The sequence below is a fragment of the Exophiala xenobiotica genome (genome assembly GCF_000835505.1).
Source record: "Exophiala xenobiotica strain CBS 118157 unplaced genomic scaffold supercont1.4, whole genome shotgun sequence".
NCBI lineage: Eukaryota > Fungi > Ascomycota > Eurotiomycetes > Chaetothyriales > Herpotrichiellaceae > Exophiala > Exophiala xenobiotica.
Window position 1 is genome coordinate 2,604,614 of NW_013562491.1, and position 25,081 is coordinate 2,629,694.

The 25,081-nt window shown below is 52.5% G+C and overlaps 12 protein-coding genes across 13 annotated transcripts; 5 read left to right on the top strand and 7 right to left on the bottom strand.

Annotated features, from left to right (window-relative positions):
- Positions 1–1,388: 1,388 nt before the first annotated feature.
- Positions 1,389–4,235, top strand: PV05_07195 (uncharacterized protein). Its single transcript, XM_013459993.1, has 2 exons — positions 1,389–3,670; positions 3,772–4,235. Exon 1 carries the CDS (start codon positions 1,741–1,743, stop codon positions 3,508–3,510), a length of 1,770 nt encoding a protein of 589 aa, XP_013315447.1. The 5' UTR covers positions 1,389–1,740; the 3' UTR covers positions 3,511–3,670; positions 3,772–4,235.
- Positions 4,236–5,163: 928 nt separating this feature from the next.
- PV05_07196 (uncharacterized protein) lies at positions 5,164–6,709 on the top strand (the record flags this gene model as incomplete). The annotated part of the gene is made up of 2 exons (XM_013459994.1): positions 5,164–5,709; positions 5,778–6,709. The coding sequence occupies 2 exons, from the start codon at positions 5,164–5,166 to the stop codon at positions 6,576–6,578; spliced, it is 1,347 nt and encodes a 448-aa protein (XP_013315448.1). The 3' UTR covers positions 6,579–6,709.
- On the bottom strand, positions 5,718–7,861 carry PV05_07197 (uncharacterized protein). Its single transcript, XM_013459995.1, has one exon. It carries the CDS (start codon positions 7,665–7,667, stop codon positions 6,720–6,722), a length of 948 nt encoding a protein of 315 aa, XP_013315449.1. The 5' UTR covers positions 7,668–7,861; the 3' UTR covers positions 5,718–6,719.
- Positions 7,862–8,185: 324 nt separating this feature from the next.
- On the bottom strand, positions 8,186–9,430 carry PV05_07198 (uncharacterized protein; the record flags this gene model as incomplete). The annotated part of the gene is made up of 5 exons (XM_013459996.1): positions 8,186–8,281; positions 8,337–8,734; positions 8,791–9,184; positions 9,231–9,270; positions 9,312–9,430. 5 exons carry the CDS (start codon positions 9,428–9,430, stop codon positions 8,186–8,188), a joined length of 1,047 nt encoding a protein of 348 aa, XP_013315450.1.
- A 461-nt stretch (positions 9,431–9,891) lies between these two features.
- Positions 9,892–11,861, bottom strand: PV05_07199 (uncharacterized protein; the record flags this gene model as incomplete). The annotated part of the gene is made up of 9 exons (XM_013459997.1): positions 9,892–10,110; positions 10,167–10,249; positions 10,299–10,421; positions 10,476–10,706; positions 10,770–11,014; positions 11,122–11,256; positions 11,300–11,369; positions 11,432–11,564; positions 11,724–11,861. The coding sequence occupies 9 exons, from the start codon at positions 11,859–11,861 to the stop codon at positions 9,892–9,894; spliced, it is 1,377 nt and encodes a 458-aa protein (XP_013315451.1).
- A 1,156-nt stretch (positions 11,862–13,017) lies between these two features.
- Positions 13,018–14,934, bottom strand: PV05_07200. 2 transcript variants are annotated; one of them, XM_013459999.1, is made up of 4 exons: positions 14,718–14,934; positions 14,483–14,663; positions 13,983–14,412; positions 13,018–13,886 (listed from the first exon to the last, which is right to left on the bottom strand). In XM_013459999.1, the coding sequence occupies exons 2-4, from the start codon at positions 14,644–14,646 to the stop codon at positions 13,587–13,589; spliced, it is 894 nt and encodes a 297-aa protein (XP_013315453.1). In that variant the 5' UTR covers positions 14,647–14,663; positions 14,718–14,934; the 3' UTR covers positions 13,018–13,586. The 2 variants fall into 2 exon arrangements, with proteins under 2 accessions (XP_013315453.1, XP_013315452.1); XM_013459998.1 differs by lacking the exon at positions 14,718–14,934 and having other exon boundaries at positions 14,483–14,690.
- A 205-nt stretch (positions 14,935–15,139) lies between these two features.
- On the top strand, positions 15,140–16,424 carry PV05_07201 (uncharacterized protein). Its single transcript, XM_013460000.1, has 3 exons — positions 15,140–15,581; positions 15,629–16,097; positions 16,149–16,424. Exons 1-3 carry the CDS (start codon positions 15,317–15,319, stop codon positions 16,342–16,344), a joined length of 930 nt encoding a protein of 309 aa, XP_013315454.1. The 5' UTR covers positions 15,140–15,316; the 3' UTR covers positions 16,345–16,424.
- A 978-nt stretch (positions 16,425–17,402) lies between these two features.
- Positions 17,403–18,224, top strand: PV05_07202 (uncharacterized protein; the record flags this gene model as incomplete). Its single annotated transcript, XM_013460001.1, has 2 exons — positions 17,403–17,584; positions 17,642–18,224. The coding sequence occupies 2 exons, from the start codon at positions 17,403–17,405 to the stop codon at positions 18,222–18,224; spliced, it is 765 nt and encodes a 254-aa protein (XP_013315455.1).
- A 98-nt stretch (positions 18,225–18,322) lies between these two features.
- PV05_07203 (uncharacterized protein) lies at positions 18,323–19,380 on the bottom strand (the record flags this gene model as incomplete). Its single annotated transcript, XM_013460002.1, has 7 exons — positions 18,323–18,445; positions 18,504–18,590; positions 18,641–18,774; positions 18,845–19,009; positions 19,065–19,163; positions 19,271–19,309; positions 19,365–19,380. The coding sequence occupies 7 exons, from the start codon at positions 19,378–19,380 to the stop codon at positions 18,353–18,355; spliced, it is 633 nt and encodes a 210-aa protein (XP_013315456.1). The 3' UTR covers positions 18,323–18,352.
- Positions 19,381–20,057: 677 nt separating this feature from the next.
- On the top strand, positions 20,058–21,254 carry PV05_07204 (uncharacterized protein). The gene is made up of 4 exons (XM_013460003.1): positions 20,058–20,224; positions 20,309–20,437; positions 20,573–20,640; positions 20,715–21,254. Exons 1-4 carry the CDS (start codon positions 20,207–20,209, stop codon positions 20,905–20,907), a joined length of 408 nt encoding a protein of 135 aa, XP_013315457.1. The 5' UTR covers positions 20,058–20,206; the 3' UTR covers positions 20,908–21,254.
- Positions 21,207–22,788, bottom strand: PV05_07205 (acyl-CoA thioesterase II). Its single transcript, XM_013460004.1, has one exon. The coding sequence runs from the start codon at positions 22,549–22,551 to the stop codon at positions 21,445–21,447; it is 1,107 nt and encodes a 368-aa protein (XP_013315458.1). The 5' UTR covers positions 22,552–22,788; the 3' UTR covers positions 21,207–21,444.
- A 189-nt stretch (positions 22,789–22,977) lies between these two features.
- On the bottom strand, positions 22,978–24,406 carry PV05_07206 (uncharacterized protein). Its single transcript, XM_013460005.1, has one exon. The coding sequence runs from the start codon at positions 24,069–24,071 to the stop codon at positions 23,082–23,084; it is 990 nt and encodes a 329-aa protein (XP_013315459.1). The 5' UTR covers positions 24,072–24,406; the 3' UTR covers positions 22,978–23,081.
- Positions 24,407–25,081: the final 675 nt, after the last annotated feature.

Sequence of the window (25,081 nt, forward strand, 5' to 3'; positions counted from 1 at the left end):
CAAGTCAATCAAACACTGCAGCACTCAAGTCAATCAAACACTGCAGCACTCAAGTCAATCAAACACTGCAGCACTCAAGTCAATCAAACACTGCAATTAACGTCCTCAAGTCATCTACGACATCCCGCAGCCTGCCTTGGGAAAGCAGCTTGCACCACTCCTTGTCAGGTTGTCGGTCACCTCGACTTGGATATCTGCGTCGAGTAGTCCGAGTATTCCGCGACTTACACTTATCAACCAGCCCACGTCGACACAGTTCCAAGGCTCACTTCATCAGTCCTTGACAGACATCGGCATTGAAAGATACACATGTGGCCTGCAGAACACAGGGGAACAGGAAGATAATCGGGCACTGGACGCCTATTGGAATTTGGCAAAGCATGTTGAGATATCATCACGTGCAGGTGGACATGTCGAAGCTTGTGGGTACGGGATATTGTGTTTGGGGAAGTCAGGCCATGGAACGTGGGAGACCGTGTAAAAGGAGTGGATCTCGATCCAGCAAGAGGTGGACGCTCTGCGCAGGAGAGACACCTTCACGTGGTGCAGAGTGTGAATAGCAGTCACTCGGATTCATCCAGTGGCTGTGAAACCAAGATCTCTCCCTCAAGTTTCACATGGAAGAAAGAAGCAAGTGCAGAGTACAGGAATAAAAATGGATTCAACTTGGTCTCTAAACGAGCCTTTGTCGTCACTGTCCTCGCACCACAGCAACGTTCTTTTTCTGACCTTTTGCTCTCGCGAATCATCTCGCGTGGTCTTGGGCGAATCACTCCTGCCTACCCACTGCCTGCCGTGTCTCTGCGTCTACTGTGGTACGCAGGCAGTAAGAAAAGTTGACCAGCCGTGCAGTGAATTGCCGTCCCCAGTGGGCCTCGGGATTGGCCCACGAATAATGAACCGCATTCGAGGATATCGCCCCCATCTTTTGAATGCCCTACCAGGACCGGCAAATGCTGTGGTCTTGACTGTCGTCGTCTAAACTTGCCGATAGTCGATGCCACGCGTGGTCTTTGAAATGCTTGCTGTTGTGGCCCCCATCATCACTCGAGCCCCTCTCTAACCTCGCAGAGAGTCTTTCTAACATGAGAAGGACGCAACAGTCCCATTGGGGTTGACCGTGGCAGCCGATGTACTGGTTCTAACATAGAAAACGACCACCAGGTCGATGGAAGAGGCAGCACGGGATTTTCACTCGGTGTGCCCGACCCGCACGTTCACCTCTACGTTGCATGAGCAGTGTATATGTTCCATTCTCGAGATGGAAATCCTTCGACCATTTCCCTGATACAAAACCTAGGATAAGCCGCAGCTGAAGGATTTGACGCGCTGGCGAACCCGATGATCTGCTCGGCAAGGCGGCAGTGCCAAAAGACTGGCGCAAAGATGCCCAGCGATTTCCTCCTCTCACCTGTCTACTGTAATGCCTGTCTTACCTAACCACAAGTGCTAACCAAGTTATAGCTTCAGGCCCCCCAGCGCGCACAAGCCTTGCATGAGCATTCCGGCTCCACGACTCACTAAGGTTAAGTTGCTGCAAGTCAGTCCTCAATCATATCGCGTTACCGGTGATTTAATTGAACTACCTGACGGCGTGGCGTCGTCCTGTTTGGGTACTTCAAACGAGCTTCAAACTTGGGACCACCGAGTATATCTTCCTCATCGTGAAGCCTTTGCCCGGTCTAGCTGCCACTTTCCTGGCATACCCGATTGCCCAACAATTGCTGGAATGCCTCAAGAATGTCGGTCCTTTCGTTGCCAGCACCACACGATCCTCCTCAAGCTGACTCCGTCGTGAGAAAGAGGAAATGGCACGCCAAGGTGTTGACGGGGTGCATGAAGTGCAAAGATAGACACGTCAAGTGCGATGAGACAAAACCGGGGTGCCTACGGTGTGCGAAAGCCTCCATCAAATGTCCTGGCTACAACACCCCAGTGGCACGCATCTTTGAAATTCCGGCGCGTCCTCGATTTGATTGCGACATCGACAAAGCCAACTATGAGTACCTGGTGAATATCGGCTCCAAGGTACTTGCCGGGTTTCAGCTTTCTGCCACATCTTTCTGGACGAAGCTCGCTCCTCAACTCGGTGAAGCCGATTCTGCTGTCCGGCACGGTCTGCTTGCTTTGGGGGCCATCCAAGCGCCGTTGCATCGGACGACCGTTAAAGACCTTGACCCGAATGAGAGACCAGAATTGGTCCCTCGGGCCATGAAGCACGTGAGCAAAGCAATGCATCTGCTCAGAACCGCCAACCCGGATGATGTGTCTACGGAAGTCGCATTGACTTGCTGCATCTTGTTCCTGGCCGTGGAAATTTGGACGACAAAGAAATCATACTCACGCGTGCACATTCTAGCGGCACATCGAATATTGCAAGACCATAGCCAGAAGATCTGCGCGGCTTCGAGGGACGACTTTTCAAAGATGGTGGATGAGCTTGTCATTCAAGCCGCTACCTTTGCGGATGAGTTTCCTCCCCCAAGCTCTGGCATCCCGCCAGACTACCAACTTGACCATGGTTCGGAGAGATCAGGGAGCATCTTTGATTGGAGAAGCGCTCTGGATGCCATGAATTGGCTCATAAGATCGGTCCTTCGAACAACATCGGATCCAACATCGTATGACTTGATGAAAACCAAGCTTTCCAAAGCCCTTCGCAGCTTCTCCAAGAAGATTGATGTGCTACAAGTGTCCGCCCGTCCATCTTGTGAAGGTGTGGACAAGATGGATGAATACTGGAATCTCCGTATGCACCATCGAGTCACATACACCATGCTTAACACTTTGGCGCAGGAGGATGAGACGGTCTACGACGCGTTCACGTCGGATTTTCATTTCATCTTGGCCCAGTGTGAAAGTATCATTGAGAGACGGGCATCATTGCAGGCTGATAACATACCCAACATTCGAGGTCCGACCCTCGGTCTTCTGCCTCCTTTGTTTTTTGTGGCCACCAAGTGTCGAGACAGTGCGATTCGACACCGAGCACTCAAGGTCATGCACGGCACGTTGGTGAATGAACGGGAATGGACGAGCTGCATGGCCACGGCGATGGCAAGGTTCATCATTGATCAGGAAGAGCAGCTCCTCAACTGCATCTTTCCGGGGGACCTGGCAGAACAAGTCAAAGCACGAGTCCGATTACTCGACGCCGATTTCACGAGCAGTACGGATCAAATGACACTCGATTACGCCATCTGTGTCGAAGGACAGCCTGATAGCCTCCATCAAGCCTGCCTGCCCTACAAGCCTCTCCCGTCGATGCAGATTGATGGCGTCAACACCGCCATCTCGCGGAAGGAATTGCGAGCTTGCGGATACAGTGGGATCATATTGTGGACGCCCCGTATCGAATGTCACTGCGTTTCGGAGCCGACGTGGCAGTGCCATACCACGCCGGGACGTGACAACATGATATCGATGGAACTGTCGGCGAGCACGGGTGGCTCCAGCTCGTTGACAAGCTGGACTCCTGACTCTTCACTCGCTTCGATATGTGAGTCGTAACGGACGGTAGAACCTTACTGAAACGCAAGCGACCGGCCGCCGACCGGCTGTTGGCATTTTGCTCGAAGCGTATAGCAGCAGAGCCTTTACAACAACTAACAGGCGTACGAGCGAGGAGCCGCTCGAAGGAGGGCAAATCAAGTTCAGGCAGCGAGCAAAGGTATGTCTAGCCGCCTGATGTGGCACAAACCGTTAATGCGAGGCCACCCGGCAAAGCTAGACTGGGGCTTGCTGGACGAACGCTGATAGTCCTGCTGGTAGTCCATCCACTATTCCCATAGAATGATCGACCCGGCATGAAGAGCGACATTGGGGGCCGTTTTGTCGAGGAAGACAGCGTGTGCGGTGTAGATCGGGCTTTGGTGTTTCTCGGTGTTTTCAGGGTTGAGATGGGGTGACTTTTCCACATCTGTACTTTTGGTCGTGAAGGCGATTCGAGTTCGGGCGGGAACTCTCTCAGTTTGGCGGAACCTGGAGTCTATGAGACGGCGTTGCGACTTACATCACCGAATCACGGGATTATGGCTCGATGGGTACGGTGTTTGCTACTTTACCAAAGTACGTAGGTAGTCAGAGGTATGAAGTACGGGGGTATGGATGGGTAAGGGTAGGTGGAAGCCCATTCAATTGCGGATGATCGTCAAGAGACGGGCTGGAAGCCCACGAAGCCTTGATGATGCTAATGAGTACTCTGAGCACATGAAGCGTGTCGTGTGTATTGCGCCTACTCCGTCGAGATATCTACTGTGTAGATACAGCGTTGAATACCATGAGTACTTTGAGAAAGGTTGTCCTCCTTTGTCCGTCGAGTGTCTCTCGTGTCGATGTCGAAGCTCGGCCACTTGATCGACCAACGCCAGTGACATCACAATGCATACCAACTTCCATGGACGAATCAACAACAAAAGCCTAGCGACGGTGCCAGGCGAGCAGGGTACAAACCAAGGTCAAGGGCACGAGTATGATGGGCGCTGTCAACGACAAAACTGGGAATGACCCTGTCCATTGTTGACAAGCCGATATCCGGGGCTTGATCGAGGCAGCTCAATTCATCTTGCAGATGCATTCATCCGCATATTAAGCTGAGCGAACGTCCCATTTGTTATCATTGAAGCATCACCCATCGCTATCACAACCACCAACGAGGCACAAATCAATGGGTATCTTCTGCTTCTGAGATCGACATCTCTTTGAGACTTCAAAAAAAAACAAGAACGGAGTTGATTGAACAGTTGCGACTTCCCTGACCCGTACTATCATCGCGGCCTTTGGAAATTTCCAAGGGTTGATTCACCTCAACCGTCCGTCCCTCACCATTTCTTTGCCCTGCTGGCATATACGATAGTAGTATCTATACATCAACAGGGCAAGTACATATCGAGATAAAGACGCCCGTCGCAACATCAGCGGCACGGACAGAAGAATTACGAGGCAATTCAACAGAGTCCTGACAAGTTGACCACCGCCTCTTAAGTTACTACCAGAAGAGTGCCAACAGCGTACCACACGAGGGAGGAGACGTTCGGGGCCCCAATTCTCGCTTCGACAGTCTCCTATCCTCACCCAAAACGTCACGCTCGAACATCGCCCTCTCCCTAGGAACACCAAGATCTTCCGTGTGGCATCTTCAATCCCACCCAGCCAGCGCGACAAATGCCGGCAAACATCCGAGAACAGCGCTCCAGCAGCGGCCTGCGGTCTCCCAGGAAGCCTCGAAAGCTCCATCATAATGTCGGACTCGACAAGCCCAAGACTACTGCTGCAGGCACTCCAAACCACCCTTCCTCCTCCTCCTCCTCCTCCTCACGTCGATCAGGAACCCGTACGAAACGCCATCAATCTCTTCCTAATATCTACCAATTTCTGATTATAGGATCAGCTTTCACCTTCACGCCTGCCAGCGCACACCTCCAGATGCACCCTCGAGACGTCACCCTCCCGCTTCGCGTGACCAACAACTGCCACGAGCCCATTTGGCCGGCGATCCTGACGCAGAACGGCATGGGCCCTGCGAGCTCCGGCTTCATGCTCAACCCTGGAGACACGCAATCACAAACCGTCAGCGGCGACTGGAGAGGACGAGTATGGGGTCGCACGAATTGTAGCTTTCCGAACTCTGGCACAGGTCCAGCAAGTGGTAGCGGAGGCGCCGCGTGCGCGACAGGAGACTGCGGTTCGTTTTTGCAATGTCCAGGTGCGGTAAGTGGTTTGAACGTCTGAAAGCAGAAAAATTTGAGACCTATGCTTATCCATGAATCAATCCGCAGGGCCAAGCTCCAGCAACGCTGGCTGAATTCACCCTCTCATCCGATACCTATCAGGCCTTCTACGATATTTCCCTGGTCGACGGCTATAACCTTCCTATAGGCATCATCTCCTTGCTGGCTCAGAGCGGCAACACCACGCTCCAAGACATCCCGCCCAATCTGACGAACCCAGTGTGTATCGGGACCTCGTCTCTCCTGGCACCCGTTGGCAGCACTTCTGACGCCGACTTCGGCTCCAACTCGACGTTCCCTCTTCCACTGGACCAATCAGTTACATCGTCATTTGTGCAAAGCTGGTGTCCGTGGCCCCTACAATTGAACCCGCCTCAAAAGCCGGGTGACGGGGTATATCCCTACCCGGACGACAACATCCAACGGCCCATTTTCAACCCTTGTCTCAGTGCCTGTGCAAAATGGAATAAGGATCAGTATTGCTGCACGGGCAGCCACAACACTCCTGCCACCTGCTCACCAAGTGACTATTCGACGCAAGCAAAGAAATTGTGCCCAGATGCGTACAGCTATGCCTACGACGACCAAACGAGCACTTTCATCATCCCGCAAGGTGGAGGATTCGAAGTCGTCTTTTGTCCGTCAGGACGAAGTACAAATATCCTTGGCACGTTTGGTGACCAGCTCCGACAACTTGCGCAAACGGGACATGCCACCAGAGATATTGTCGCGCTGGCGCAGAATGTCACCTATATCCGTGAGAAGAATACTGCTGCTGCGTCGCTGACTAGGCCGGGAGCAAGCCTGCTTTCGGTGATCTTTCTGCTGATATTGGGGTTTTTGGCGTAAAGCGACTCGTTGACAATGCGGGTGTGAAGATGCAAACACCATCGGATTCTGTGATATAGCATGCGACTGTGTTGATACGCTGGTGGATTTGAGCGTTTGTGGCTCTGACTGGAGACAATATCTTTATATCGGAACTTCGGCTCAGCCATTTCCCTCTTCGAATCGACGTGTGCCCGTCGTCACTCCTGGAATGACCACCGAGAGGGAACCGGGCCATGGCGTATTGTCACCACCGTACATCACAGCCCAGAGAAATCGGAGATCACGAGTCGGCAGCTTCTGCATCAGAACCTTGGTGGCTGCTAGCTGTATCTGACGTTTACGTTGCACGTCGCCACCTGCAAAGGCAAGGGCCTGGTATTCGCTCAGGTAAGTGTCATGTTTGACTGGAGATGGTTTCCAAAGAGCTGCTGGATCTCTCGGTGCGGTCGTTGAAGGCTGAGGCTGCTGAGACGGTTTCACTGACGCGGACAATCCGTGTTCTTCCTGCTTGGCCCCGGCCTGTGCATCTTCATGTCCATGTCCGTCGACGGGTGAAGCTGATTGAGCTGATGGAGCTGTCCGATTCTGCTGAGTATGCCCAGTGGCGGTCTGCGGTTTCTTTTGGTCATTCGCCCTGGCCATGTCCCTGTGATACATGTCGATGTATTTGTCCAACGGCCTGCCCTCAACCCAATCTCCTATAAAATCCCTGGAAGCTTGCAGGCTGTCGGCAGCAATTTGGTCCTTTCTAGAGCCCAGAAACTTGTTGGCTGGGGCGTATTTCGCTTGCAACTCTTTCCATATATCTGTGGCCAGCTCGTGTGACTCGGCTATCTTGTAGGGTTCCGTGCCAGGGACGAGGGTGGACATGATCAGCGCTTTGGCATGGGAGTTCTTCGTCCAGAAATCCTCCGCCGGATTCTGATTCTGCATTGCTTGACGGTTCGCGGACGTCGCAGTCGCAGTCGCAGTCGCAGTCGCAGCGGGTGCAGGAGTTTGGGTCTTGGCCTGGGAAGCGGGCAGAGCAGCTGGAGCGCCTGTAGGTCCCACATTGGTCGTATCTTTGCCCTTCACAGTATTATTGCCCCTGCCCTTTTTACCCGGCATGTTTTAGTTCGTACAGTGGTGGTTCAAACGGCGTGCAGGTGGTGAGGGCTGGATTGCCGATCTACCTTCGTACCGCTGCGTATACGAAAGAGACAGGGTTTCTGAGCTGAGCCCGATGCCCTGGCATCTCTTTCCGGGCCGCTTCGAGCGTGAGAGGATCTTGAGAGGCGGGTCTTGGCGGGCACAGTTTGGAGAGTTGGCAATATGTGGACGAAATGAAGTCCTTCGAAGCCAGAGGCATTGTGACACCCACACAGAGCAGTGGGCCAGCGGGGTAGCGGCCGCTGTAGTCGCCTATTTTTAGCAATATTTTCATGCTGCTTTAGGGGGGCGACACATACCAGCTCGCCAGGTATTCAGGGGCTCTGCTGAGAACTCCTCTCGGATATCAACAAGTGACAAAGCTCTAACACAATCCCTCAAGCACCTCCCTAGCAGCATGCTGACCCGACCTCACAGCGCCCTCCATATACCCACTCCAAGCCGTAGCAACCTCAGTATCCGCCCAACGAACCCGGTCAACCGGCTTGCGCATCCATTCCCCCAGCGTTGTCCATGTTCCAGGAGGCATTCCCGCCACCGGACAGCCTGTCGACCATCTTTGGTTCGCCATACTGTGCACCGTCATCTTGCTTGGCCTTGCCGCCTTTTGCTCCGAAGCATACATACAATCAACTCCCTCAACACCCTCTCTTTCTGCGCCATCTCATCCATCTCGGCGAAAAGGTAAGCCTTCTTGCCCACGACGAACGCCATGAAAACACCGCGACTCTCGTCCTCCGGCGACGCATCCGTGACGAAACTCACCAGCCCATCCGGACTCACGCATTCTCCTCGCAGCCCGTCATCATGCCAGAACAGCGTCCGGTAAGTGACCACATCCTTCCAGTACGCGCCCATCGGCATGCGCTGAAGCAGGTGCGTTTTCTGCATCGGCAACAGCGGATCGAAGGCGACCTTCAGCACGAGCGGCGGCGGGACAGCGAAGATGACGTGTCGACCCTTATAGCTCGCCATGTCAGTGTGCACGAGGACGCCCTCACTGTCATTCTGGTCCACCCCGGTCACTGGCTCACTCAAGTGCACGGTGTCCCCCAGCATCCGGTGGATCTCGTTGGTATACTTTGTGCTCCGCCCTTGATAAGTTGCTGCTGGGCACCGTTCTCGATGCTGCCCAGAACAGTCAAGCTGACTCCGGCCTTGGTGTACCACAAGCAATGTAGTAGACTCAATTGAGAGGCAGAAGTTCCCCAAATGAGCTCCGCTGTCACTCTGATCAGGTCCTTTGCAGCCCTTGTCCACAGCCTCCGCCGGATCCATTCGTCAAGGGTCATGTTGTGCAATTTCTCTGCGTCGCGCGTTTTCCAGGGCTCTTCGAGGTTGACCTTGTCCGCCATTGACTCGAACCTTTTGACCGCAAGCCCCGTGTCCAAAAGCGCCCAAGGAGTCAATCGAGGTATGAAACCCGAGTACGGACGAGGCTTGCCATCGTAGTGAAGGACACTCTTCCCCTCGGTCTGGAAGTCGAAAGTACGAACGTTAAACTGCTTGGCTAGGGCATACAGTTGGTCGTGGTGGACTCCGAGGAAAGAGCCGTCGTAATCTTTGTACGTGCCGTGAGAGCATTGTCTCGTCCAGACTCACCCTCCAACGCGATCACGCGCTTCCAGGACCAGAATCTGTTTCCCGGCTTCTTTGAGAGACTTTGCCGCCGCCAGACCCGCGTAGCCGGCGCCTACGATGATACAGTCATATGTGTCCATCTGGGGGACACAATATCGCCTTCTTGGAAGATCAGTGAAATAAATGCCTGCATGATACGAGGCGTGCACTGCTTCATGCTGAGCATCACAGAAATGTTCGAGAATGTGTCGGGCCTGGCGAAGTAAGCAGAATACGGGCGTTCCGCGTATATCGTACCGAAAGCATTTCCGATCTGGGCCCGGCAAGCTCAGTCACAGAAGCTGACAGGGACGACTGGATAAAATCCCATGGCTAAATAGATAGGTTAGCTAAGAGGCGGGTTACATTATCGTATACCGCGTATCCGGGATTGGTCCAGACACCGGCTAACTTATCTGCTGCTCTATGCTCTGTAGTTTTTGGGGGCAATAGTTGAAGTGGTTTGTTCATATAGTTGGCCTACAAGCCAGGTCACAATCTCATGTCAAACAGCACGTCTGCAACAACGCCTTATTGAATTTCCGGTCTCCCTCTCTTTAAATCAATGTATCGACGTGTGCCCTGCTTCGAGCTTCTGGATCTCAACGACCTCAGAGCCATCAATTCCCCGTGCGACACCCGTGGCCTCCGACTTCTCCACGTCACCCGTGTCCTGCGCGGTCTGAATACCAATGGTGCTGCTCCCCACCATGTCGGCAGGGATTCGGTATGCGGGCACGAAGTTCACTGCAAGAGCGTATGTCTCGGCGGCAATCATGAACTATGTACACGCAAGTCAGTGGCAGGCAGTTAGAAATTTGCGGGAACTCAACCCACCGCAGTCGGCACAATCATGGCAATGCCGGTGTCGTTGTGCATGTCGGCTACCTTCCCCAGGAGGGAAGGGATACAGGCGCCGCCTGGGCACTGTCAGTATGGATTTATGTCTCGCGCCCTTGCAAGCCGTACCGCAAACACCGCCGACGATGAAGCCGGATCCACGCTTATAATGTCGCCCAAGTCCACGAATGCCCAACGCCACGATCGTGGGGAAGCAGATTGACTCGAAATAGAGTGTTAGGTATAACATTGCTGAAGGATTCCGTCAGCGTTGGCATGTTGGCAACGCATGGTGCTCAGACGTACCAATTCCAGCATTTTGTCTCGCACCAGTCGCAGCTCCCAAGAAGGCAACGACTCCAGTCAGGTAAGCCAGGAAGACGTATCGTGGCTTGACGAACTTCATCAAGAACGTCCCTGAGAAGCGACCGACGGCGAATGCACCTTGAGCGCCCGCCAGCAACTTCGCCCCGGTCGCGCTGTCAGTGCCTGGACGGGTATCGACAGCATAGTTGATGAAGTAGCTAGCTATGGCAACTGCAAGCCGTTGTCAGCCGGTCGTGCACAACCCCAGTTCCTGATACATCGCAGTCTTCTTACTCTGGGCGCCAGTGTAGCTAAACTGAGCAAATGCGGCATGGAAAAGCCGATATTGCTTCCAGAACGGCTTCTCCGATCCACCAACGTGAGTCTCTTGGACCTGAAATTCCATGTCGGCATCCGTAACCTCAGGGATATGCGAGATGAAGAAGACAAAGGCCAAAAGAAACACAAAGATCGCGATCCCGAGGTACACCCATTGTACATTTTTGAGGGCGGCAACACTGTCGCCAGTATCTTTGAAACTGCACGTTGTCAGAAATCTAGACTGTCTGAAACATTGATAAAAGCATTTAAACTCGTGCACAAAATGGCACAACTTTGCAGAGAGGGGAATACCCACAAGACGTACGAGCCAAGCACAGGACCAATGACCGTCCCGATCGCGTTGAAGGCTTGGGCGAAGTTGATGCGAAGTTCGGAGTACCGAGGAGGGCCACAGACTGAAAGATATGGGTTTGCCGCTGTTTCGAGAGACCCGAGTCCGCTGCCACATATGAAAGTCGCACCGCAAAATCCCCCGAACGAACGATAGACGCCGGCTGGCCACCTGCAACCACTTAGCAGTGTTCTCGTGCACCTGGGCTCTTGCAAGTCTTCCTAACATCATCAGGGCGCCCACTCCGAAAACACAGAGACCGAAAATGAATACGGATTTATACCCCCAGTGGCGAAGCATCCAGTTTGCATATCCGAGAGACGCCAGCGGATATGCTCTGCCGTGCCTGTCAGCGATTTGTTTGTATTGTCAGACGGACGAGTCCTGGCCGCACCCGAAGTATGCTGCTTGCAAACCTGAGGATCGAGTCCTGGTTATGTCCAAAGTGTTTTGGAAATGCTTGTTAAGCGTGTCCAAGAGGCCGTATGACAGACCCTGTTCGCAACAGGGCAATTAGTGACATTCTTGGAAAACCGTGGACACAGGTTCTTTGCTCCAGAAGAGACGCCACTTACCCAGAGGAAGAACAGGATCGTCACGATACTCAGCGGCCACAAACTCTGCCGCAGAGTAAGTTGAGCTGCGGTCGTGACATCAGTATTCTTTGTTGTGAGCGTTGACCGCTTAGATGCTATTCTCGACAAGACACCCATTGCGGTGAGCCTTATTGTTGAGGAGCTTCGGAGTCACGATCTGGGTTTCCTGCTATTGATGGTTTGAGGTGTGCGTAACATGGTCAAGATCTCCTTTCGCCTTGAGGCTGGCATGTGTCTTTAAGAGTATTTGCGAGAGAGCGGTCCCGCACCAAAGAGCCAGTTCATCTTTCCTATGATAGGATAAGGAGCTGATGCGAGGGGGTGCGCCTTGGCTTGATCAATGTCGCCGGGGTATGGTTGCGGAGATCAGATGTTTGCAACCGGCAATATCTGATATCGATGAACAGCCGGGTCACAGATACAAGAAGGGGCAACAGCCACGTTGATCTAGGTGCAGTAGCCTTCGAAATAGACATTTTATTGGCGGAATTGACATCATATGATATGAAGCAAACACTCCCAACGCGGATCGAACGTAATGCAATGAGATTTGGGCCCAGGATTCAGCGAAGTTGATCTCATGCTTCGGTGTAGCTTGCAGCGAACACGCTGTGTACTTCTTGGCTGAAGACACTCGTATACGTCCGGATTCTTCAAGTACGAAGGTGAATGCGCTCTGATTGTACATACCTCCAATGTCGGCTGTCGCACGATCGCTTCAGGTGTGATTATGCACGCCTGACTGCTCCCACACCTTGTGCATTCCCCTGAGGTCCACGACAGTTCGGCCATCCTGGCGAACAGTACGAGTACTCCATACAGTCAGAACATTTAACCGTCAAATGTTTTGGCTGTACCAAGTGATTTGACGATTTCAAGTGATCGACTTGAATTAGCGGGGAGCGTAGACGATGTCACCATAGCTTGACCGGGGCCCCGGACAAATGTTCGGTTCTGGTTAGTGTTCGGGTAGCAATTGTCCGAGATGGGAACAGGATCCACAAGTACGCTATTGCTCATGGGCCAGTCCTTCGTACGCTGAGCATGACCTGCTAGACTTCCCAGAATCAACTGATTGCAATGCTCAACAAGTCCACAAAGGCGCTTCTGAGCAGCTTGGTTATTCCGAGAAGTATCAGATGCTGGCGGCAGGTATTACCGCGGGATAGATCTGAAGACGTGATTTCGAGAACCTGAGTCAAGATTGTACATTGTAGGACCGATGAAAGTTGCGAAGCAAGAAAATGGGTAGAAGCACCCTGTGCATGAAAAGGCAGCGTTCCCAGGCCACAATTATCGTCGCTAATCGAAGACATGAGACATGACCGCGAAAGCCGATTCCCTGCTGCAAGATTTCTGGATGAGAACCGCTAGAGGCTTCTTACTTGCGGATCTCTCAATTCTCAGCCTGAGAAGGGTGTCGCCGGAGTATTCAAGATGGCTGGGACAAGAACGTTTTCTCACGCGAGGTGAGATTGTCAGTAAGCACATTTTCACAGCGTGGTGCAGGCTGCTTAGGTGACGGAGACACCTCTCAATAGAGTGACTCAGATGATGGCATAGTAGGTGTTTGCACTGCGGCATGGTCGCTTGACAGAACAAGTCCTGGCAAGTCATTCAGACTTTTAGGAGCGGGCGAGGGAACGAACTCGTGTGTTGCGATTGATCTTCTAGGTCATTGATGGTCAGGAAGGGCCTGGAATGCTTGACCTGTAATGGGAACACGACGCGGAGGTAGCTGAACCCTTGATTCCCAGCTTCGATGGGTCGGGTCCGAGAGAGGTGTGATGTTGAACTTTTCATATTGGACGACCGGAGCAAGCTGCCTAGCGAAGGCCGAAGTCAAGGAAGCTTCGCCATGACTCGCTGAATGCAGGTGTCTTTGCTTCGTTGTCTAACCTCCTCTCTCACGGGGTTTTTGAGGCGAATACCCATCTCATCGGTGTCTGTGGTGACTGGTGTCTCAGCCAGAAGCTTAAAGCCTAGTCTTTCATACGCCCGAATACCCTGGTGGGTTGTTGTATCAAGGATGACTGGTTTATCTGGATGTTGCGCGAAATGTTGATCCATTTGATACTTCAAAAGTTTCGAAGCATATCCCTTTCCTGCATAGTCCGGGTTGCTTGCGATCATTTGCACGAACTGCAAATAGTTAGAAAGTCATACCGGTCTGGATGGTAACAAAGTCAAAGACCCCGTGCTTGACCGACGCAGTCTTTGGGAAGTCAGAGTACATACCCCACACTCTTGCTCTTTGTAGCCTTTCGGCGGAAGTTTTGGCAATGTTTTCGAGAACATTGAGTGGACGTTTGATTCGAAGACCATCATGACACGATAAAATCCTTTGACGCCATAGTGCCAGGGGGGCATTAAGCTGAGCATGCCTGATCTCCACATTGTGATGATATCGATGTCGCTGAGCCTTTTGAAAGGAGGAAGCCAGAGAAGGATCGCTCCAAAGTCCTTATCGACAGATTCCGCAGTGCCAGATGATGAGACTTCAGCAACCAGTACAGATCCGCCGATCAACCTCGTCAGCCTTATCAAGCTTCGATAAAACTTGACCCGAGACGTCTGCAACTTGCTCATCTGCGGAGCCTCCCCATTGACACGTCCGATCGTGACCGGTTTGAGGGGTTCCGAGACGCAATGGAACCAGTTGTGATTCCTTACTCATGTCAGCAACGTCCGGCGCGATAAAATCATTACCAATAGCAGAGGGGGTTGCATGAGCGTACCAGAGTGGCAGAAATGCATTGCAGAGTATCCTTGAAAGCACATCGTCCTCTTCTAGCGTTGCGGCGCGAAAAGTGACAGGACTCTCGGCATCCGACATTGCCTTTTGGAAAGACGAATTTGTACTGATGTCCAACGCCGTCGTGTGGGAAATTTGTGTGGTCATTGAACAGTGAGTTGATGCTACAACGAGGAGTCAGCAGTGGTAGCTACATTTTATAAGATCTGACGCCGTGCCTCAGGGGTTTCCGGACCCCAGTGAGATTTGCCAACGCCCATGTTCCATACGCCAATACGCGAGATGATGGCGGGTCTACCAAAGATACGAGATACGAAGCTCGAAAAGCCACAAAAAGCGCCTTGTTGAAACCGACTTCAAGATCTTCGATAGTTTTGTGCACGAGACATCACAAAAGGTCTGGTCACCGAGTTCTCGGTGTTTGACAAGCCTCGTTCTATCGAGTTGGTACCTAAGTAAAGAGACTCCGAAGCATCATCGCAGCAAGTGGTCAGGGTTTTGCTGCTTTATCAACAGTATCTGGTCGAATTATCTGTGTTAAGGCGGCGCTGCATGTCTCCGAAAACAGAAGCATCTTGGCGTGGAATGACGATTGTCCGTCACTCCTCAAACGCAGGCAGATGGAAAGTGCATTGATAAGTGCCCATCCTTCTGCAATAGAACACTCGCAACTCCCTTCACCTCGTCTACTTGCCTCATTCTCGTCGCTCTTTAGCCATTGTTCAACTTCCCAAGGACCCCGAAACAAGTTCTGCTAGTGAGCGCTCACGCGAGCTCGTCCGACACCTTTCGCGATCTCCACTGGTGCTTCGGAACCATGAAGACTGTCGTCACGACCCTTTTCTCTATACCTTTATTATTAGCACAGCTCTCGGCAGCTGCATCAATAGATTGCGAACACATCCGCGTCGGTGGGAAGAAGTTCGATGTGTCGAAGCTCGCCGGACGACATAATGTGACCGTACACGATACCTCAAGACCGCCCGCTGAGTACAACACGACATGGTCGCTCGACCTTTGTGCACCTTTGAAGAAGATCGACGGAGTCCGTGATGCAGACCAGTGCCCGTTTGGAACAAGAGGTAGGGTTTATATCTACAGTGTCTTTTCTGGTCTAACTGCCAGTCAGTCTGCGGAGTGGTGAAGTCGTGGAATCCCGTGGACGACCCAGAGCAAAAACACGTCGAGGTCGAAAACGTGATTCCTGTCGCTGGCAACTTCGATTCAAGTACGGGTAAAAGTCTCGACCCGAAGGTCACACGGCTCAAAGAACAAGACGTGAATGCCGATGGTCTGCAAATTGAATTCAATGGCGGTTACTACAACAAGCGGAAGCAACGGGCTGTGATTCAATTACAATGTGATAAAGAGAGAACAGGCAACGAAGAGAGGAGAAAGCGGAAGAGAGATGACAAGGAAGAGGAAGAGGAGCCGTCCACATCGAGCCTGACATTCGTAAGCTATGGTCCGGTCGAGGGCAAAGAGCAGATGGATGTCGTCCGATTCAACTGGAGAACGAAATACGCTTGTGAAGACTATGCGGACAGCGACGAGGCCAAGAAGACCGGTTGGGGTCTCTTTACTTGGTTTATCTTGATGTACAACCTCCCTTTGCCTCTAGTGGATGTTCATACTGACCGATGTGACAGTGCATTCCTCGGTATCGCCGCATATCTCATCTTCGGCTCCTGGTTGAATTACAACCGCTATGGTGCCCGTGGGTGGGATTTGCTGCCTCACGGAGACACTATTCGCGATATTCCATACCTCTTCAAGGACTTTTCCAGGAAAGTTGTGGAGACTGTTTCTGGGGGTGGGTCTAGGGGAGGTTACAGTGCTGTATGATCAGGATATGAGGTTTTAATGCCCAAGAACTTGTAGAATAATAAAATATGGTAAAATATGGCGTGGGTGCAATCAGCCAGAGTTGCGTTGTTTCTTTCCATTTCTTCGGCATGCTGCGAGATTTCTTCTCCCGTTCCATTTGTCTCGATCTTGAAGCAGGATCGAACCCCTGCGTGTTATGGTCGAGTAAGTCACTGCTCTTGGTCACACCACGCGGTATCCGTATCCTCGTGTCGAGCGGAGACCTGCACTGTAGCCAAGCTAATATAAGCACTGGACGGGATGATACTAACTTACTTAGAGGTAAGTTATCTTTGGCTCGTAGGCAAATTACTATTGTAGCCTTTCTTCCATTGCTTTTGCCCTCCTGTCACCCTATGTAGCTGGAACTGCAGACATTGGCCCCCGGCCAGCCCGGCCATCTGCGGGATGAGTCAAACCCCAAGCCATACCTTCCTTACCCTTGCTGCAGAAGTGACTGTGACAGACTGCAGACACAGAGAACAAGAGAACCCCGCCCGCAGAACACCGCCCCTTTGTACTGCGTAGGCGAACCCTAGGCAGGCAGGTCAGATCGGGGCGCCTTGTCAGCAAGGCGAGGGGCGGTGCATACTTACGTAGGGTAGGTAATGTTTCCCGCCCGGTACAGTATGCCTGCTAGTCCTAGTATTCGTCCCCCACGGACCTGGACCTGGACCTGTGTGGGCGAGATGTCGAGAGACGAAAGGAAAAGTTGGGAATTAACAGATATAAGTCGTACATGCTAGTAGAATGATACGTTTCAGCGAGGGAAACACTCAAAAAGAAGAGAGAGAGTGAGTGAAACAGAGAGGATCCGCACTTGTGCGCGGATTTTTGTTCGTTCTTGAAGTACTACTAGTACCTTACCTGCATTGGAACAGCTAAACCCGTACTTCTATCTTTACAACGACCTCGTCCCTCTCCCAGTCCGGCCGCCTGCCGTGTTCTCGTCTGTTCTGGTCTGTTCTGTCTGGAGATTGCTCCGACTTGTCCACCTCGTCCTGTTGTCAATCCATCTTGCATTTCTGCCGGTCACAATGTGTGAATGCTTCTGCGGTCTCGGCGGACGAGCTCGGCGCGCATCGTCAGCCGTGGTCAGGGAGATCGGCCGAGGCGTAAGGCCTGTAAACCCAGCAAAGATCATGGTCCCAGGACAACACCGAAAGTATAGTCTTCCATGGAACAGGGCGGCACCCTTCCCGGGGGGTTATCAGATAGGGTAAGGGGCTCTATATCCCCGCTGTAGGGACTGTGAGAGCTAAAAAGTGTTGAGCAGAGAGCCAACGCCCAGGAGAAGATCTTTCCGGCCATCGGGCTGGCAAGGAACAAGGAGAGAATCGGATGCGTGGACAGATAGGGGGAGTCTGGACAGACGTGGTACTCAGGAGCAGGAAGTAGAATTCGAGGAGCATCATGAAGAGTTCGAGGATGCTGACTTCGAAGAGTCGGAATTCTTTGTCGAAGCTGATGGCGAGGCCCGTGGGCACCTTTCTGGACGGCGAGAGTCTGAACAACAAGCCGGGGGGGATGAGATGGGTCAACGTGAAAGAGAGGAGAGTGTTCAGGGTGGGGGGATTGAGATTAATCACCGCGGAAGGGAGGAGAGTTTCGGTGGGATGGAGGGTGATCACAGCCAACAAGAAACGCATGAGAGCATTGGAGGTGGCGGGACTGATCACAGCCAACGCGAAAGGTATGAGAGTATTGAAGGCGGCGGGACTGACCCGAGCCAGCAGGAGAGGTCCGGTAGTCTTGGACAAGGAGCGAATGATGCGGGTGAAAGCGACGAGAACGAGGGTGGTCATGGGGGTGGACGACAGTCAAGACTGAATAGTGAGGGTTTTGGAGGTGCACTGTGACCGCCATGGAAGGAGAGGCATCTCATGCAATGTTCAGTTGATGAGTGGTAATTGTTTGATGCAGCGCAATTGCACATTCATCTTGGTGTGGTAGCCCATAACCGACTTCTGCTGTTGTAGTGCTCCTATCAACCGAGTAGCTGTTGCTCGCCGGGGACAATATCTCCGGTCAGCTTGGCTGAACCATGAGCTCTGGCAACAATGCCGTACGCCGGGAAATACTGAAAAAGATTCCGTTAGCCAAGTTGGTGGTCATCGTCCGGGGTTGAGATCAATTACTTTGTCCAAGAAAGGCAGAACTTCAGCTGTTCCAGGCGTGTTTCGCCAATCTTTCATGAGGAACATGGCAATGCCAAACATTCCGGTCTAAAGCACGGTCAGAGGTGACGTTCAATGTAGAAGACGGAAACTCCCACCAAATGCACTCCAGCACCTTCCATTCTTCGGTTGGCATCTTCAGCGAGCTTCGGGGTTGCCGTTCCGCTGGCTTCAGTATTGGCCCAAACGGAGTATCCTGCTTCACGAAGAGCAAGGGCGAGGAACATTGTGCCTAGGCGGCGAAAGAGACCAGATTAGCAGGTCCCTATTGAACGTGTCAGGCAAGAAGCTCAACCACTCACAAACTTCCGTGACAATGCCTCCTAGGATGATCTGTTTCCTGCCAGTCGCTTCGACAGCTGCTTTGAACTTCGGGTTGTCCCAAGCATTGACTTCGCCATTTCTTTTGATTAGAGGCGCGTTTGGGTACATTTCCAGGATTTCCTTCGGAAGTGGTCCGTTTGGTCCTGGGTCAGGTCGTCAACTTTGCTACTCTGACTCAGTCCTCGAATTCACCTATACCTGTCTCTGCAGAAGTCGTCATGATAACAGGCAAGCCGAAGAGCTTGCCGAATTCGGCGTGTGCTAGGACATTGTTTCGGAATTCAGTTGTAGTATAGTCTTTGACAAGTTGCAGCAGACCAAGTTGATGATCAACAATAAGAAGGAGTAACGAAGTTAATCCCCACCGTCACGGCAGCGTAGCTTCCTTGAGTGGGAGTACTCACTAGCCTTGTCTTTGTCGAGTTTCTCAAATTGATAGAGAGCTGATTGCAAGTGTTAGGGCCCGTCTCTTGACTTACTGCTGGGGATGTTACATACGCTGATGGTAGCTCATGGTGGAGTTGGCGCTATGTCGTCGCTAGGATTCGAGAGCAGTAAAAAGTAAAGTCAAAAGAAGACGTTGTATTATGTGACTCGAGTGAAGACCTACCTGGTTCCATGGAAGGATACAATATATATCATCCCCTCTTCGGCACCAATCAGGATAATGCAGTGTAAGTCAGCAGGTTTGCCCTTATGTAGCGGGCGCGCAGCTATCAACGATGTATCCGGTACCCAATGCTCCTACCCTAACGAGACAGCAGGTTCAGCCCGCTGCGCCTGCATTGTGAATGTAGCAAGCGGTAGCATCTGCTAGAGGCCACTCGGCACTCCCGTATCCTGCACAGGTAAGAACTGTGTGCTGAGTAACCAGCCATCACAAAGGGTTAATGTCGTCGTGAACCCAAGTCACATATGTTCATCAGCGAGTAGCATATTCTCCATCAAAGCGGAGATGATCTTGGACCAGGATAACACACAATCTTGCTTACTTGGAAAGGAAGGTCAATAACATGAGGAAGGTTCTCATGAGTGTCGGGAGTGGTGAACAGGTCAAAAACTACAGAAGGAGCCATCGACTCCACCGTACTATAAATACGGCGAAGTATATTTTTACTTGGTACCAACTCAGCCTTGCCTGACCACGCCTGACCACATCAAACCAATCTCTTCACATTTTTACTCGAATTGGGTGCGTCCTACTCCGTACTAGTCCATCGATCCAATTCTTCGTTGATTGTCCACCTGGAGACCAAAACTAGCATACTCTCGTCGATACACACAGAAACTGCCCGCGAAAAAGGCGACGTGAAAAGACGTCCATACTCAAGTCTCCGAAAATGTTGTCCAGGAGAGTGGTAAGTCGCCGTGCGAATGTCCCCCGAGGCATCAAATCAGCCATCTCTACCGCGCTCTAGTGATCCTCTCTAAGTAGACTACAGCTCTCGAAGGAGGAAGAGTCTGGTTCGACCGACGCAGAAGTCACCAAAGAAGACCAGGACCAGATCAACACCTTCTCCAGATTACATAATCGGAGCAAAGTGCTGGAGGAGGAATTAAGCACGAAGCATGTGAGTCTCCCATCTAATCCCCATTGTCTTTGGCAAAAGGCGGAACGGGCGAGTACGACGAATACCCAGCGGCGAACTTCTTAAAGTCATGGCGATTATTTAGACCCGGGACCAACGTACTGATACTTCTGACAGAAAGACAAAGAAGACCTCGACGAGCTCTCCACGGAGCTCGAACTTGCCGATGAAGATGAATTAGTCCCGTATGCCGCCCTCTCCATTCCTTCGTCCTCTGTCTTCCCTTTCTCTTCTCTTCTCCCTCCTGACCTTATAGCAGGTACAGGATCGGCGACTCTTTCATGAATCTCCCACTCAGCGAGGCCCAGGAGCTTCTCGCGAATGCAACCACAGATATCGAGAATGAAGTGTCGACGCTGGAAGAGGAACTGAGCACGATCAAAGACGAGATTGGCAAGCTCAAAGCGCATTTATATGCCAGATTCGGCAGGGGTATCAACCTGGAGGCTTGAGTAAGGGAACGCCGCGCTGTATCGAGACCTTCACTGGAAGTGTTGACGGTGCACCGAAACCTCAGGGATCACGAGTGACTTACAACAGCTGGATCCCCAGCCGAATTCGCATTGTACGTGAGAACTGCAATCAGGCTGGGAGAACTGAAGTGACCCGGCAATGTTCGCCGAAGTCACAACGACCGTTACCGGCGCCGCGTTTGAATAGAAAGCCAGCTACTTGACATGGCGCTGGCCAAGAAGAGAGCGGTCAACTATGAAGGCAGCTTAACGAGTCGAGCGCATGCTTTTGCGTGTCTATCAAAAGTTGGACAAATGGACTGATTGACTCGCTCAAATAAAATCGCTATACATTCTCATCGAACAAAAAGATCATTCTATCATGCCTCTCGTCCGAACCCAGACATGCGCCTCGCATTCCGATGGCCCACCGCGCAAGTCGACCCAGCCTCCCCCCAAAACATGCTATACATTTCGGCATAAGAGCCAACACCACTTGTAGAGAGACTTCCCTTAGGACGCTTTGAAGGATCCCCTTCATAATTTACTCTCATTCTGCTGCAACCTCACCACGCCCTCCTGCGTACACGTCGCAATCAGAGTGCCATCCTTGCTCCAAATGCGTTGCACGACAAGACCCCTCCCGTCTCCCGCCCAGGGACTCTCCATCTCCGTCAACATCCACTCATCGGCCCTGAACGCCCTGGGGTTATGGAAATAAATCGTGTGATCCAACGACACCATCATGCCGATCCGTCTGCTGTCATCCGGCGGCGCGCCGCCAAACTCCTTGTTCTCTTCCGCCTCCTCCCTCGCAATGTCCTCGAGGTACTTCTTCATCTGCTCTCGCTCGGCATCGCTGCCCTTGAAGTTCCGCAGCGTGTTCTCGATGGTCCGCCGATTCGCAAAGCGCATGAGATTATGCACGCGGGCGACCGTGCCGATGAAGTACGAGTCGCTCATGTACGCCAGCGCGGACAGATGCGCCTGGTGATTGTCGCCCGGCTTGTTGGCGCGCTCGCCGCTCGACACCTCCTCCTCGCGCACGTTGGGCGGACACTCGCTGATCCGGCCGACCGCGCGCACCCACTGGCGCAGCTTGCGCTCGCTGGGACACCCGCGCTGCGTAACGGGGCAGCGCACACTCTCGAACGGTCGGTCGTCATCCGCGGACGCGACTGTGTTTGATGCTGGAGGCGGAGTGACGTCGGTCGGCATGCGGACTGCGTGCTCGACTTTTTGTCTACCGCCACTGTTCTCTTTCATGAACGACAGCGTCGTGGTGAAGATGCATTTGCCCCTCTGCCGGGCCTGGACGGTGCGTGTGATGAAGCTTTTGCCGTCGCGGACGCGCTCGACGTGGTACAGGATCGGAACCTCCGAGTTGCCGGCGAGCACAAAGTAGCAGTGCATGCTGTGAACTGTGAAGTTCGGCGGAATGGTGGCCTGCGCCGCGGAGAGGCATTGCGCAATCGCCGCGCCCCCAAAGATGCCGCGCGCCCCGGGAGGATGCCAGAGCGGACGGGCGTTGGTGTAGATGTCTGGTCCGATGTCGATCAGCGGAAGGAGTTGGAGGACGTTCTCGATGGGAGAATGGTGAGGAAGAGATTTGGGTGGTTTGATCAGCGTTGCGTGTGTCGACATGATCAGGACAGTCTTATGAGAGAGCAGCGGTCGTCGTGGAGAGAGAAAGTGCAGAGAGACTGAGGTGAGGATGTCGAATGTAGGGCTGCGGCTGGAGATGTGGTGCGCAGGTCTTATTGGTGCTTTGGAACTAGCACTGTCATGATCGCAACATTTATGAGCGGCCGAGGATGTAAGCGACTGAGAGTCTGCAGAAATCTTCTACCAGCCTGCAATGTATGTACATGTTGTTGTAGGGAGATGTTTCGGAGGTGGATTGACTAGAGGGACTGTCTGCCAAAAGAGCCGAGGCCCGTTTGCATGGCCGAATCGAGATATGACATTTGGTTCCATATGACGATGCAAAGGTCGGCCCAGACACGAGTACAAGCCTGATATTTGTAGAGACCTCCACGGCTCTGTCCAGACGCTTTCAAGTTTTATATTGGGACTTCACATCTGTATATATTACATTCATATATCACGAGAATACCAGTAACATCCAAGACGCCTCGCTAGACAAACACATTTTCCGCCAACAATAGACACCACTACGCATATCTCGTCGAACCTCCCCAAGTCTGAGACTGGGAAGAGTAGTAAGGAGAAGACGCTCCTGGCGTCTGCAGCCATGGACTCTCAGTACCTGAAGGCATAAGTATCGACGTCCGCTCAATTTCTTCCCGCCGACGTTGCCGGTGGTCTTTGAAAGTCGTGCTCTCCACTGTTGGGCTGCGATCCCGAGTAACCTTGCTCAAAATATTCCACTTGCTGGTATTTGGCAAGCTACCACTTCGGGGTCGACCTTCGGGAGGCACCACCAACACTCCGCCAAAACCCTCGTCTCCAGGCAAAAAGATCTTGTATGTACTTTCCCCGCTAGGCATTGCCGGAGATGATTGCGCAACTTCTCGTTTCAGCAACAGGCGTAGAAGTTGCCGACGCTGCGCCTCGTCTTCCGGTAGAGTCGGGTCTATGGGTAGCAGTTCCGTCGTGGAAACCGCGTCGCCATAACTCATGGAAGAATTCCTGTTATATGTTGGGAGATGTTGTCGCCTGTGTCTGTCCAGTCTCTTGATCTTTGCCAATTTTCTGTTTGTTGTGAACATGAGCAGCGCCGCCGCAACTGTAGTCGTACATGCCGTCACTAGCGGGATGTAGATATAGGCTTCAGTCGGTAGAGGCAAGTCCTTGTGAATGGCATGGTTCAGGACTGTAATGACGATACCCATGACGGACGAGGTAAGGATCGGTAGGAGGACGGCATCGTACAGGAAGAGGAGGCTGCGGGCATAGAAGGCGACCGCTGCAATCGCGACATAGCCGACCACGAGAGAAATGGAAGCAAGGACTGTCAGAGCGGTACGTGAGATTCTGATATTACGTTCGCCTGAGGTGAAAACGAGGGCAAATATGATGTACCCTGCCAGGGCAAACCATGCAGAAGCGAGAGCAGTGGCTCGATAATACCATGGAAGGGCGTCGCGTTCAGCATAGAGATCGAAGGCCGTCTCTCGCACCCGACTGTACTGCCGTTGCATCCTCTTTCAGGAGAGCAATAGAGGATAGCGCCGAGACATTCAGACAAGAGGCAGGACGGTCATGAACTGCGATTCATGATCTACCAGAAATTGCGAGCTGACGACTCCAGCTTCCCTTTGTGGCTGGGGCAATGGTGATAAGGCTCGGACGCCTGATGGATGAGGGTAAGCAAAGATTGAGTGAGTGACCTAGGGGAGATCGACTTGGAGAACAGCAACAACTGGAGTACAAAGGAGGATGGGATCCAAAGGGCGAAGATGATGACAGGCAACGACTGCGACGGGAACGAGAGACTATATGAGAAAATTGGCATTGCCTGTTTGTACGGTGTAGCACGACAAGGACGACCGTGAAAGACCAAGAAGTCTGGTCGTATTGTGGAGGTCCGACACGAGCTCGAGAGAGGAATCCTGGATTGCCCAAGGTTCAGGGTACCTGGTACCAGCTAGGTGAGCATGTAAGTTCCTCAGCCTCACTGGCGGCGCTCTCAAGGATGCCTAGGGGTGGCTTACTTATGACCGGTTACCTGGTGGCCCATTTTCGCTCACTAACTTAGGTGGCGATGGCGGTCTCGCCGCCTATACGGAATAGGGCTGACAGCTATGCCAACCAGAAAGCCATCCACGGCCATTCCCATCTGAAGCCACTTTATTTGAGCCCCCGTCAAAAGAATAAGCACGAATAAGCCCTTCACCGTCTTGCGAAATTGCAAGCACCCCTCGTGCCCTCACTCTGATTTCGTCTTTACAGTCTTGCCCTCTCCTCCTCTAAGGATCAGGGCTTCTTCGACATATTCTTGGTAAGTTCCGCGCAGCCCGAGCATATATCCAATTCCTGCGCATATTGCCAGAACAAGGTGCGTCGCGGACCGACTGAACAGGCCACTGTCGTCGCCAACCACCACAGGCCAATTGTCACAAGATCTGAAAATAGCAAACAGCTGAAGCATCACAATCCATTGCTCGAGCCACCCACTGACCCTCTGAGGTACCCTTTCTGGTGCTTCGTA